This window comes from Triticum aestivum, chromosome 7B (assembly GCF_018294505.1).
Source record: "Triticum aestivum cultivar Chinese Spring chromosome 7B, IWGSC CS RefSeq v2.1, whole genome shotgun sequence".
Lineage (NCBI taxonomy): Eukaryota > Viridiplantae > Streptophyta > Magnoliopsida > Poales > Poaceae > Triticum > Triticum aestivum.
Window position 1 is genome coordinate 693,921,556 of NC_057813.1, and position 13,582 is coordinate 693,935,137.

General features: G+C 44.3%; 2 protein-coding genes across 2 annotated transcripts; both read left to right on the forward strand.

The window, feature by feature from the left end:
* Positions 1-3,137: 3,137 nt before the first annotated feature.
* LOC123160136 (putative F-box/LRR-repeat protein 22) lies at positions 3,138-5,094 on the forward strand. Its single transcript, XM_044577953.1, has 2 exons — positions 3,138-3,253; positions 4,389-5,094. Exon 2 carries the CDS (start codon positions 4,417-4,419, stop codon positions 4,936-4,938), a length of 522 nt encoding a protein of 173 aa, XP_044433888.1. The 5' UTR covers positions 3,138-3,253; positions 4,389-4,416; the 3' UTR covers positions 4,939-5,094.
* Positions 5,095-6,406: 1,312 nt separating this feature from the next.
* On the forward strand, positions 6,407-8,562 carry LOC123163213 (uncharacterized). Its single transcript, XM_044580955.1, has 4 exons — positions 6,407-6,523; positions 6,757-6,881; positions 7,416-7,507; positions 8,215-8,562. The coding sequence occupies exons 1-4, from the start codon at positions 6,465-6,467 to the stop codon at positions 8,428-8,430; spliced, it is 492 nt and encodes a 163-aa protein (XP_044436890.1). The 5' UTR covers positions 6,407-6,464; the 3' UTR covers positions 8,431-8,562.
* The last annotated feature ends 5,020 nt before the right edge of the window (positions 8,563-13,582 follow it).

A 13,582-nucleotide genomic window follows, 5' to 3' on the forward strand; every position in this document is an offset into this window, starting at 1 on the left:
GATTGTAGATTCTAGTTGTAGGGTCATTCTCGACTTTGATTCGTGTTCTGTTCAGGATCGTCACACGGGCGCTCTGCTTGGTGCTGGCCCTCGACGCTCTGATGGTCTCTGGGAGCTTGACTGGCTTCGTCTTCCCTCCGCTGCCACCGCCGCTAGTCTCACAGCCCCTGTTACTGCATCTACCAGCTCTTTTCAACAGTGGCATCATTGTCTTGGCCATTTATGTGGTTCTCGTCTCTCCTCTTTGGTTCATCACGGTGTTCTGGGGTCTGTCTCCGGTAATGCTTCGTTGGATTGTCTAGGTTGTAGGCTTGGCAAGCAGATTCAGCTACCTTATCCTCATAGTGAGTCAGTGTCCGAGCGCCCTTTTGATCTTGTTCACTCTGATGTTTGGGGTCCGGCTCCCTTCACTTCTAAAGGGGTTCATCGTTACTATATTATCTTTGTAGATGATTTTTCTCGGTACACATGGATCTATTTCATGTCTTCCCGTAGTGAGGTCTTATCTATATACAAAAAATTTGTTGCCATGGTTCATACCCAGTTTTCTACTCCTATTCGCGTTTTCCGTGCAGATTCAGCTGGTGAGTATATCTCCCATGCTCTGCGAGGATTCCTTGCTGAGCAGGGTACTCTTGCTCAGTTCTCTTGTCCTGGTGCTCATGCTCAGAATGGTGTGGCTGAGCGCAAGCATCGTCACCTTCTTGAGACGGCACGTGCGATGATGATCGCTGCCTCTCTTCCGCCTCACTTCTGGGCTGAGGCTGTTACCACTTCCACCTATCTCATCAACATTCAGCCATCTGCTGCTCTACAGGGTGGTATTCCTCTTGAGCATCTTTCTGGTCGTTCTCCTGATTATTCGGTGCTTCGCTTGTTTGGTTGTGTTTGCTATGTTTTGCTTGCCCCTCGTGAACGCACCAAACTGACCGCTCAGTCTGTTGAGTGTGTCTTTCTCGGATACAGTGATGAGCATAAGGGCTATCGGTGTTGGGATCCTGCCAGTCGCCGGATGCGTATTTCCCGGGATGTCACCTTCGATGAGTCTCGTCCCTACTACCCTCGGCCATCCTCCTCGGCCTTTTCCATGGAGGACATCTCTTTTCTTACCTTTCCAGATACACCTCCCTTTGTTTCCAGTATTCCTACTCCTCATCCCACTATTGCAGATTCGACACCGTCCTCTCCTATGGTTTCTTTTCCTCCCTCATCGCATGAATCACCACCTTCATCACCGATACCTTCCTCTTCTCCACCTTCATCACCAATACATTGCCTGTCTCCACCTCCAGTGATTCCACCTCTCCCATCCTTTCCTTTCCATTATACTCGTCGTCAACGTGTTATGGATGAGTCTACTGATGTGCCCTCTACTTCTGATGTGTCGTCTTCCTCCTCTCAGCCGACTTATGGTCTTCGTTCTCGGCCTTGTCCACCTCCTGATCGATATTCTCCTTCTCGCTATGGTCTTTCGACCGTTGTAGAGCCGGCTTCTTATCGAGATGCTATTGTTCATCCTGAATGGCAATTTGCCATGGCAGAGGATATTGCTGCTCTTGAACGCACCGGCACATGGGATCTAGTTTCTCTTCCTCCTCGTGTTCGCCCCATCACTTGTAAGTGGGTCTATAAGATTAAGACTCGCTCTGATGGTTCTCTTGAGCGTTATAAAGCTCGTCTTGTGGCTCGTGGCTTTCAGCAGGAGCATGGTCGTGATTACGATGAGACCTTTGCTCCTGTGGCCCATATGACCACTGTTCGCACACTTCTCGCCGTGGCCTCTGTTCGCCACTGGTCCGTGTCTCAGCTTGACGTTAAGAATGCTTTTCTTAATGGTGAGTTGCGTGAGGAAGTTTATATGCAGCCACCACCTGGGTATTCAGTTCCTGATGGCATGGTCTGTCGTCTTCGTCGCTCTCTCTATGGCCTTAAGCAAGCCCCGCGTGCCTGGTTTGAGCGTTTTGCCTCGGTTGTCACTGCAGCTGGTTTTTCACCCAGTGTCCATGATCCAGCACTGTTTGTTCACCTTTCTGCTCGTGGTCGCACTCTTCTTCTTCTATATGTTGATGACATGATCTTTACCGGCGATGATCTTGAGTACATTGCCTTTGTCAAGGCCCGTCTCAGTGAGCAGTTTTCTATGTCTGATCTTGGTCCACTTCGTTACTTTCTTGGGATTGAGATTTCCTCCACCTCTAATGGCTTTTTTATTTCCCAAGAAAAGTATATCCAGGATCTTGTTGCTCGTGCGGCTCTTAGTGATGAGCGCAGTGTTGAGAATCCTATGGAGCTTAATGTTCACCTTCGTGCTACTAATGGTGAGCCCTTGTCCGATCCGACTCGTTATCGTCATCTTGTTGGGAGTCTTGTCTATCTCGCTGTCACTCGTCCGGATATCTCCTATCCTGTCCATATCCTGAGTCAGTTTGTTTCTTCTCCCACTTCGGTTCACTATAGTCACCTTCTTCGTGTTCTACGATATCTTCGTGGCACGATCTCTCACCGTCTCTTCTTTCCTCGTTCCAGCTCGTTACAGCTCCAGGCCTTCAGATGCTACCTGGGCTAGTGATCCTTCGGATCGCCGTTCACTTTCTGCTTACTGTGTCTTTCTTGGTGGTTCTCTCATTGCCTGGAAGACGAAGAAACAGACTGCAGTTTCCCGTTCGAGTGCAGAGGCTGAGTTGCGAGTTATGGCTCTTCTCACAGCAGAGGTGACTTGGTTACGCTGGTTACTCGAGGATTTTGGTGTTACTGTTACTGCACCTACTACACTCTTGTCAGACAGTACAGGTGCTATCAGTATTGCGCGGGACCCAGTGAAGCATGAGCTTACCAAGCATATTGGTGTTGATGCTTTCTTTGTGCGCGCTGGTGTGCAGGACCATGTTATCGCTCTTCAGTATGTGCCTTCCAAGTTACAGCTGGCGGACTTCTTCACGAAGGCCCAGACTAGAGCGCAACATGGATTTTATCTCTCCAAACTCAGTGTTGTGGATCCACCATGAGTTTGCGGGGGGGTCTTAGAGTTATATTTATGTTGGCTTTTGGCCTTTTGCATTCTGGCCTTTGACCTCCCCTGTACATGTGTATATGATGGCGTTTTGCCTCCTAATAATGATAAGTTACTATTCCTAACAGATGACTCCTTGTGTGCCATGGCCAAGGCGGCTGTCGACCGCTCCGGTGGGCAGCTACAGAAGTTTGTGGCGAGGGATTTTGGGACCAATGAGCTCCTGGAATAAATAGCGGACAGGTACTCTTCTTCTTCTTCTTTGGTAATAATACTCCTCCTTTGTCTAAGTCAGATTTCAGACTCCTTTGCCTGCCAGTATTTTTGCTGAATTTATCTGGTAATCTATATTCTAAAAAAACTCTACGTTAAGAGCAGAGCACCATCGTTATCAGGTGCAGCTTCGGTATCTTTAAGTTTCTCTGCTCTTTTGCTGCATCCCAGAAAAGCTGTGCATCACCGGTCAAGGGTGGTGCCAGCAATCTGGCATGGTTTGGCAGCTGCCATGCCTAATGTTTTCTACAAATACAACAAGTATACATACTGGTACATGTAAAATTTGAACTAGTAAGATTCAGTGCATGTTAGGCCTTTTGCTTCCTACTAGTTGGCCTGGTTCATCAGTCAGTGGGTTTGGAAACTGTGAGTTGACTCAGACAGATGAATTAAAACACAAATACACCATTTTGCTCAATTTTTGTTTTGCTAAAAAACTAGCAATTATTATTTCCAAAATGCCAGAAAGACTAAACTGTTGTGAAGTCATGATATGTAGTTCAGAATAAGAACAAGTCGTGATTGGTCAGTGGCTACTGGTGACGCGAGGGCGATTGTGCCTTGTTAGTATGCATAAAGCACCGAAGAAGAAGAGCAAGTCATAATGCAGTAGTTCAACATCGAAATTGAACTTTATTTTTAAAACAAACTTTGTCACCGCCGACCGTAATCACCATCCCTATTAAATAATCTCGTTTTTGTTCAAAGTAATAGGTTAGTTTTGGATTTTGTTTGTACTTGTCGAACACCAAATAATATATATCTTTTATTTTGGTAAGCCCTTGTATAGTTGTATTATACCGTGTATGGTTTTTCCTTCACAAACGCTGGTGTACCTAAAAATTGTTTCTGCCTTCGCCACTACCTCTGGTCATGTCAGAAGCATAGCATGAATAGCCATTTCCTCATATTGGTTATAGCACTGTCACCGCTTCTTTTGAACAAACCATGTTGCTTTGCAATACATCTCTCATCTCTGGCTGTCTATGACGATCATCATGCAGTTTGGTTGGTACCATGTCTATTTGTACGTTTTCCAAAGATATGCTGGCATAGTATAATTAGCACCAGAAAGTAATATAAATTTTCACATTGCTTGCAGGTCGCCCTCTCTGAAGAGCCTTGGTCTGATGCAATGCCACGACATCTCCAAGAAAGGATTCATGGACCTGATAGTAAAGTTCCCTCAGCTAGAAGAACTAGTTCTTATTGAGTGCCACAACATTTCTGATGATGAGAAGGAGAACCGTGACGTGTATGAGGCCATTAGCAGAGCATGCTCGCAGTTAAAGCTCTTTGTGCTGGCCCATCCAGTGTACTTTCTGCATCCGGACGGCAGCTATGGTTTCCATGATGGGGATGTGCTTGGAATCGCTATGATGAAGCAGCTGCGGCACCTTAGTCTTGATTGCGTCGACATCAACAACGCGGAACTAGTGAGCATCATTGATAGCTGTCCTTACCTCGAGCATCTTTGCATGCGCTACTGCTACAACATCGTCGCCGACGAGGCACTACGAGCAAAGTGCGCCAGGATCAAGACTCTAAAGCTTAAACCCGTGTCTGATGAAATTGCTTCTAACGATTGTTGCTTCGTTTTTTCCGATCCACCAGTTGACGAGTTCGTCATACTTTCTTTCTTTGACACCTAGCGTAAAATATGCTAGCATGTATGTACTCCAGCCATCTTTCTTCGATTTAACTAGCTATACATCTCCTGTTGGTGTTAGCATTACTAAAACTTGTAAATTGATTGCCCATTTACCTAAACGTGGTCATGATTCAAATAGCAATCTCATCATTCTATACAGAGCTTGCGCAATATTAATTTTCTTCCGACAATCTCTCGTAGCGCTTTGCATGTTTCTTTTGAGGCAATTCAGTTTGTCCGTGTTCAGTTTCAGTTATGTTTACATGACAATGACATACGTGTCCTCTTTTTTTCTTACCTAATAATTATATTCAAGTATGGTGAAACTGGCCTTGGTGATAGTAGCAGTGTGTGACCTTATTTTTTGGGCCCAAAATGCTATATAGCTCGACCAGAAGTGCGGTAAGTTCTTGATTTAGTTTCAACATAACATTTAGTACATCCTCTCATCAGCTCATGTTCTTGCATTTCTCCATTGCCCTTGGTGCTGAAACAATTCGCGTGTGTTAGCAGCAACCAAAAGAAAAATTGGCCCAAAACTTAACTGAACATCTAGAGAGAAACAATCCATCCACATCTGAAACTCAAGAGAGATCTACTGACCAAGGCCAATGCCTTCATTATCAAAAAAGAGTAGGTGACTTTTAGATAATATAAGTGTTGGTTGCTGCTGAGTAATATGCATCTTTTTAAGATGCACACTCCAACGTGTTGGATTATGCTAGTATTGTGTATCGAGCTAGAACAACACAGGCTCACCAGGAACCAACCAAGATAGTCAGCCCATAAGATGCCAAGATCATGAGCTAGCTGTGTGTATCAGTATCCAGAAATAAGAGAGGAGTGGATGCAGGAGGCTCCTCAGCGATTTGAGCCTCCTGTCCGTCGGATCGGCTCCTTGATGCGTTTCCGGCCGTCCGATCCCCCTCCCGAACGCCCTCGACCGTTGGATAAAAACTGAGCGCTCGTTTCACTCCCGGCCTGCCACCGCACGTAATTCCAGTGCCCCCCGAGGGTATTTTCGTCATTTCACTTTCTAGGGGTATAAAAGGCGGCCACGTTCCTGGTGAAACCCTAGCCGCCTCGCTCCCGCACTCCGCCTCCTCCCTTGCCCGCCCCGCCCCGCTCTCCCGCGCGCCTCCTCTCCCTTCCCCTTTCGCCTCCTCTCCTCCCACCCACATCGCCGCCGCCGCCCGACCACCTTCTCCTCTTCCTCTTGCCCCTAGCGCCACCGCCCCTGCCTCCTTCCCCACCACCGTCCGGCCTCCTCCCCTCACGTCCTCCTCCTTCCACCCCCTTCGATCTGGCGCCGCCCAAACCATGAAGAGCGGCCAAAGGAGCAACGACGGCCAGCCCCTGCCTCCTCTCCAGCACGTCCAGGGATCCATAGGTATGTGTCTATTTTGTTCTGTTATTGGTCATTGGCTGCTGCTAATCTTTGATTTTTGCTTTCTTTTTCATGCAGAATTGTCCACAATTACCTGATTCTCGTCCTTCTGGTCAAACCCCTGGTAGGCGCCTCCTTCGATGTGTGCGTGCACGTCATCTATTCACAGCCTCGCGCGTCTTCTTCCACGGATCTTCAGGTCAACCCCTCTTCTCCTCCTTACCCCTCTTCTTCCATACCTAGGTGTAGGATTGTATGGCAATATGCATTTTTGGCCTCGCCTCTGTTGTGATTGTCGGTCATGTATTTTCTGGTAAAAGCCAAAAGTATTTATATCTTTGTGCATTGGATGTTGGTGGTTTCCTGTCTTCACTGCTTGTTTTTAGTGGAGTCTAAATATATGTCTTTTGTTCTTTGTCTGCATCCTGGTAGGGCCTATGATTGTTGGTCCTTTCACCTTTGTGCATCACCATCCTATGGAGCCATGAGATCTGAACCAATGAATACAGACAACATTAACTATGTTTGTGGATCACCACATGTTCTATTGGAACAAGGTGAGATCCTTTTTTCAGCACTCGTTTCAACACGTGTTTTTGCTTTCTGAGTATAATTGAACATCTTCAGCATCCATGGTGTACTGTTCTATATACTTTTTACTTGCAAGTCTGCATCTCTATGTTTCATTGCTATTATAATTATGTACTTGTTAGAAAATTATAAGGGATTTTCTCACCGTGTCGTGTCATCAGGTGAGACATATAGTCTCTACATTTCCATCATGCACAGACTTTGTATGCATGGTGCTTCCGTGGATTAGGAAATCATGGCTGGAGCGTAGAGGTTAGGGATGTGCAAATATTGATTAAAAGTATATTTATTTGTATTTACAACAACACACTGGATCACATCCGGTAAATATTTTTGTAGAATATCAGTCAAGTTTAGAACTTTTGACCACAACAGCTGAAAAACCAAAGTAAATCCATCATATATATTCAGTTCAGTAAAGTATATAATCAGGATGCTAATCTTTGACCTATATATTCAGCTGAAAAATTCCTGAATTAGTATGTCAATTCCATGTGCAGAGAAAAGGAGAAGAAGGGGATGGATGAGCAAGGACCAGAAGGACCAGAAGAAGAAGGGCAAGGGAGATGGGGCGATGTGCATGTCCATGGAGGTCTGCCCCCCCCCTCTCCTCATCTCTTCTCTTTTGGTCTTTCCTTGTACTACAGCAGCCCTTAATCCCCTTTGATTCGATTTGTTCACTTGTGTTACTTGTTGTCTCCTAAGAAAAACAAGAAAACCTAAAGAAAATTGTGTTGAAAGTGGTTGAATTTCCAGATTGTACACATTTTTGTTGTAGATTAGGTAGTCAGATTTAACAACTATTGGCCATACAGGTAGTTGAAAGTAGTACTTGAGCTGGACACATGTTTCTTAGTTACACGGTTCCCATTAAGTACGGCCGAGGTCGTTCATGCTCTGTAGTCTATCGTCTGATGTGCTCATGAATTGTGTGTGCCGCAACTGGATAATTTGTGTGAGTTGGATGTATCGTTAGGTGACCAACCTGAATTGTTCTTATTGTTGTTGCATATGTGAAATGAAATTTCTTCTCTTGCTATGTGCTACCCTGCAATACATGATAAGCACACCTGTCACCATTGGTTCATGTTGTACTATTGAGACATACTGATTAATTTATGGTCTTCCACTCCATTATCCCCTTTTGATTGTTGGTTTGATGTACTCTGCTATGATGCTTCTTGGGTCTATTTAGTTAATTTTTGGTGCTCTTGCTTTATTTGCCTCTGCTATGATCTATGTTTTTTAGATATATTTGTTTAAACCCTTCTGATTGTCGCTCTTCTTTGTCTTTTGCAGGTGTTGTTGTTGTGGGTTGGTGCTGCTGCTGTTGCAGGGGCAGCAGTGTCTCCAAGCAAACAGGTTGTTGTGTACCTACGACATATTTCTGTGCTCCTGGATGTGCTACATCACCTCATCCTCTCATTAGCCGCCTCGGTGCCCGTGGCGTTCGTGCTCATCGGCGGGACGGTGCAAGGCGCAACTCCGATGCAGCGGCGTGGATGTGCGGTGTAGGAAGCGGTTCCTCGCCGGCTGGACGGCGTTCAGGCGCAACCCCGGCGCCCACTAAGTACTGCCTCGGCTACAACCTCCCTCGGTGAGCTCCATCTTCCTCCTGCTCTGCTTGAGCTACTGCATGGGACATGGCTAGGGCTATGATGATCAGTTATGGCTGATATAGGCATGCTCTCGAGCAATGGAGGCAATTGTTGTGGGTATTAATTTGGATCCCCCCTCATTTCTTTGAGCTATTTTGATCACGTTCTTATTTTAGTGGCTCTGTCCTTGGATGGTCATTTCTGATGAGTGATAACCAGGGCAGTTTCACCCTCATAAGAACATATTGATCTGGTGATCCATCCAGAAATAAGAGATGAGTGGATGCACAAGGCTCCTCAGCGATTTGAGTCTCCTGGCCGTCGGATCGGCTCCTTGATGCGTTTCCGGCCGTCCGATCCCCCTCCCGAACGCCCTCGACCGTTGGATAAAAACTGAGCGCTCGTTTCACTCCCGGCCTGCCACCGCACGTAATTCCAGTGCCCCGCCGGGGGCGTTCTCGCCATTTCGCTTTGTCTGTGGTGGTGGTGTTCGTGCTAGGGCGATGATGATTAACTGTGGCTAGAATAAGTGTGCCTTTGAGCAATCAAGGCACCTGTGGGTATCAAGTTGGATCCTCCCTGTTGTCTCTAGAATCCTTTTTGATCCTTTGATACCTATTGATCTGTCCTTGGATGGTCATTCTTGTTGAGTGATAACCAAGGCAGCTCCATTGTGTAAACAGATTGATCTGGTGATAAGCAATGGCGGGGTAGGTTATAGGATCGAGGAAAGGCGAATCTGAGCCCACTATGCAATGAACACTAAACCCTTTTTATTTTTATTTAAAGGTGTTGCTTATTTATGTTCCAGTGTTTATAGCCGTTTAAAGTAAAGTTTTCTTCTCTCTCGTACCTTTATTGTTTGTTGTTGTTCTTTGATTTAATCTGGTTAAGAGTAAGTTGCACTTTGTTATACTAGAAAGACTCACTCCCAGCAAGTTATCGGTTGAATGACTTGTTTTAATTCGTTGTGATACTATTACTTCTATTTTTTTGCAAGTTACCAGTTGTAGCTATTTGTTCATGCTACAGAAATTAATACTACTGGATTTTTTTGGGATTTTTCTTGAGATAATGCTGGATTGTTCATGTAATGAGTGACCGAGGTAGCGTGTCCCGTTTTGTATCCATAAACAATTTTTCGACTGATGTGATTAAGTTGCTTGGTTAATCCGAGCCATTGAGCGGACATTTCCTTTCGTTTTCTTTAGTTTGTTCTGAAGCTTTCCCCAATTCTGTACGTCACCACTCCATTTTTTTGGATCCTGCAGTTTGAACAAACTTGCAACTATAGAGTTTAAAACATGCTACCCACATAAAGAGGAGTTAAATAAGGATGAACTTACACAGCTTATCCTTATTTTAGCAATGAGAGTATTTTGTATATAGAGCTGATACTCTGAAACTTCTGTTTTTATTACTGTATTATATTATGAAGGTTCAAGTATTTGGGTTCTAGCTCCTACTTGGATATGGTAGATGCTTATTCCTTTTCCTATTAGTCTAGCAGGATTACATCATTGATGTTACTTCCCAACAAATATTAAGCTGGCAGTTGTTTATTTTCTCTTTTGCCTAACACATCAAAATCTAGAGCAACACTTTTTGTTGATTGATATTTTTGACAGATACTGATTACTCCTCTTTATTTTATTGTATTGTTAGCCAATTAAAAAGTTTTTGTTGTAGGTGTCTATTTTTTCTGTATGGTATATATTATGCGAGTTATTTCTAATGCATATTGATATTATCTTAGAATCATCTGACTAGAGTCTCCGTCCTTCGAGCATAGTTAACTAAAGCATCTTTTATATCTGATATCAAATTATCTAAACTTCTACTAAGATATTAATATATCTAACTAGATTTTCACTTCTTTAATGGAGTTTTTAGCACTCAGATTTATTTGAAATAGCTGCTCCTGTGTTTTTGTCAGTGCTTGCTGTACTTTCTTTAAAAGTTTCTGCTTGGTAGGATCAGTTCTAAGTAGTGGATGTAAGCATGCCTTTTCAAGCTTAAGCATTTGATTTTTGGCGATATGGTGTTCTCTCCTTACAGATGACCTTCTGCTTTCTTATTTTGACAAAATAGACAAGTTGGATGCAGTTGCCGCCACTCATGTTGCTAGAGGGGGAGTGCGCGCAGGGGGGAGTGGCGGGTCAAGGTGAGCTCATCGGCACCACTGCTGACCGGCAGATCCAGGCGCACCCTCTCGATGCACGCAGGGGGGGTGATCTATGACGACCTCCTGGGCACGACACCGCTGGAGACAGTGATAAACACGCACTCCGTCCACCATCGGTCACCGGCAGTAGCAGGACGAACCATCGCCGTAGCCGCCAGGTGTTTATATTCTCTAGCTGGTTAATGTTTTCTTTCTTGGCTGTAGTGTATTTGGCATTTGAGGTGATCACAAATAGGAGTTGGGGCAGAAAAATGTCGTTTTATTTCCTCTCATGCGACTAGCCAGTTTTGCCTTCATGCCCAGAGTCTTGCAAGTTGTACCCGTGTCGAGATTTGCTATGGTTTCTTGTGTCTTTGTTTCATATTTATTTCAGGTTTTGCTTTGTGGCCTCAAGTCCAGCGTATCCTTGGTTTTATATTGAATAAATGCCTGCAGTTTGCACTAATTTCTGTAACATAGAAGTTTATCCTGCTCCTCTTCATCTTATGCTTTGTAGTGGACTTGATACGTATGTTTAGTGTCTATGCCAATACCTGTGGTTCTGAAGTTTATTTGAGATGTATTTTCCTTCTGGAAAGGCCACGCTATTCCTTCCAAGTATATTCATAGTAAATGAGAATGCATGTGTTTCCTGTATGTAATAGTGCGGCACACGCATTCTTATTTACAAATTGAATCATGCTACTCTGACATCAGAGAGTTGTAGGTTTAGTTTTTAGTTAAAGCAGTATCTACTAGGTATTGTATATGCAGCACCACATTTTGAATCATTCAATAGAAGTTAGGTTCAAGTTCAGATTGTTTAAGTAGCAGGTTGTAACATATGCACACCCCTAAGGTATAGTAGCCAGTGTTTGTTAGTATGGCAACGTGTGTCGTAGTTGTTAGGAGCCGCTGGTGAGCTCATCTTCTCTTTGTTTTTCCACTCCATTCTTTTAACACTTAATTTTGTTGTCCTTTCTTAGAGATATTCATTGTTTCTTCTTTTTATATGTTCAAACTGTAATGGAGATGAAATGCACATGTATATCCCCTATAAAGATCTCTGTAATTTTTAAATGTGCTGACAAGGACAGTGCTATTGCATTTGAATCAACAAGTTGTTGAATAATATGGTCTCCTTGTGCTTACCTGCAAATCTGTCGTATCTTATATTTGTTGGATAAACAAAAAGGACCGGTGGTTGATTGTCTCAACCATCAGTTGAGAACATATAGATTTTCAGTTTACAAGTTAAGGGGTTTGGCTCCTGTGCCTTCTTTATTCCTTTGTGCGTGTGTTTAACCTTTTTTTGGTGCATGTGGTGGTCCTGCCCCACTGTTGTGACTATTGTTTCTTCAGGAAAGCAAGAGCTTGACTGTATTATGAAGACCATAAATAGACAAGTACAGATTGTTTGCAAGTAAGTCAGGATTATATGAGGTGATTTATCATTTTTTAGAGTTTTATTAGTATATCCATAAAGGGATCCATAGCATACTAATTGTGTTGAGGTTTATTTCACACTATAATAGAAATTATTCATGTACCCGTGAAGCGGATATTATTATATTTTATAACTGGGACAACAAAGCTACATATTGGTCCTTGGAGGCTCCAATCATTTCTTTCATTTGTGATGAGCTAACTTATGGTTACCTGTTGCTGTCAATTATCAGAACTGCTACTTTCCGTTCCTTATATTGAAAGTGACTCGAATGCATTCCTTAATCGCCTTCATTGTGTACACAAGGAGTTGCTATTACATGTATTAAATAGATTGATATATATTTGTTCTCTAAAAATATGTTCCTATTTTCGTTAAGAACACACCACTTCATCATTTCTGTTGTATAGCTTTCCTAGGTTTATTAGCCCATTGTAATGATTTTTTAGAGGTTTCACAGTATCCTTAGGAAAATGAAGCCCGAGGATGCTACATATCCTTTGCTTTCAAGTATCCGTCACTACAAGCTGCATTAGCTTCTCCTTGGAACATGGAAACAGGAAGTAGGAGTTCTCATTGATGATCATCTAAAAGCACAGTACACGTTCTTTGATTAATAACGAAGACAAAGGCCCTACCACTATCTATGTTTGGATGGCATCGCTTCCAACTGCCCAACCAAAATGTTGGGACCGGCACCCTCGCGCCAAGGCGCGCTCCCCATCTAGTAGATACTAAGCTCCCGAGAAATCATGCGCTCTTAGCAATTTGGGTCTATATGACATTGTTTGTCCACGATTTTTGTTTTGGTTAACGCCGTTTCTAGCACGGGCATGCGTCCGTGCCGCGTGTCCTTTCCCTCGAATCTTCAAGGCCGGGCCTCAACATCTGTGCACTGACGGGTGGCCCAGCAGATAATTTTTTCACTTCATGTTGCCCACCAACATCTTCCTCCAACCCAATCTCTCTTTCCCCTCGCTCTGCCCCGGTCCCAAGCATGACACGCTAGGGTTGTTGTCTCCGCCGCCGCCCTCCCTTTATAGCTACGTCGCTAGCGCAACCCACCTGGCCAGGGCGGAGCCGGCGGACCGCTCCGCTTGTCGCGGGCAAGTCACACGATTTCACTTGATCGAACCGCACATGTAACTCTGTCGCTAGCGCAACCCACCTAGCCTGGGGCGGATCTATAGAGTGGCCTGAGATTTTGGATCTCCTTATATATCTATGTCTCTAACTGGGCTAGAGCTGGCGGAACGCTCCGCTTGTTGCGTGCAAGTCGCCTGATTTCACTTGATCAAACCGCACATGCACTACAACAACCCCCCCCCCCCTTGCATAATGAGTTGTGTACCAAGTAACATGTGCCGACACAAGAATGCAGTTGGCGAGCTTGTGTACCAACAACACAGACAACTCACGTCTGAGTTTATCGGTTATAGGTTTTCCAACCAAATATCC

Excerpts from the sequence above, each read along its gene's own strand:
- LOC123160136 (XM_044577953.1), top strand. The coding sequence starts at position 4,417 with ATGCAATGCCACGACATCTCCAAGAAAGGATTCATGGACCTGATAGTA.
- LOC123163213 (XM_044580955.1), top strand. The coding sequence starts at position 6,465 with ATGTGTGCGTGCACGTCATCTATTCACAGCCTCGCGCGTCTTCTTCCA. Across the intron at positions 6,524-6,756 it reads CTTCTTCCACGGATCTTCAG|GGCCTATGATTGTTGGTCCT; the intron begins GTCAACCCCTCT and ends GCATCCTGGTAG. Across the intron at positions 6,882-7,415 it reads ACATGTTCTATTGGAACAAG|AGAAAAGGAGAAGAAGGGGA; the intron begins GTGAGATCCTTT and ends TTCCATGTGCAG.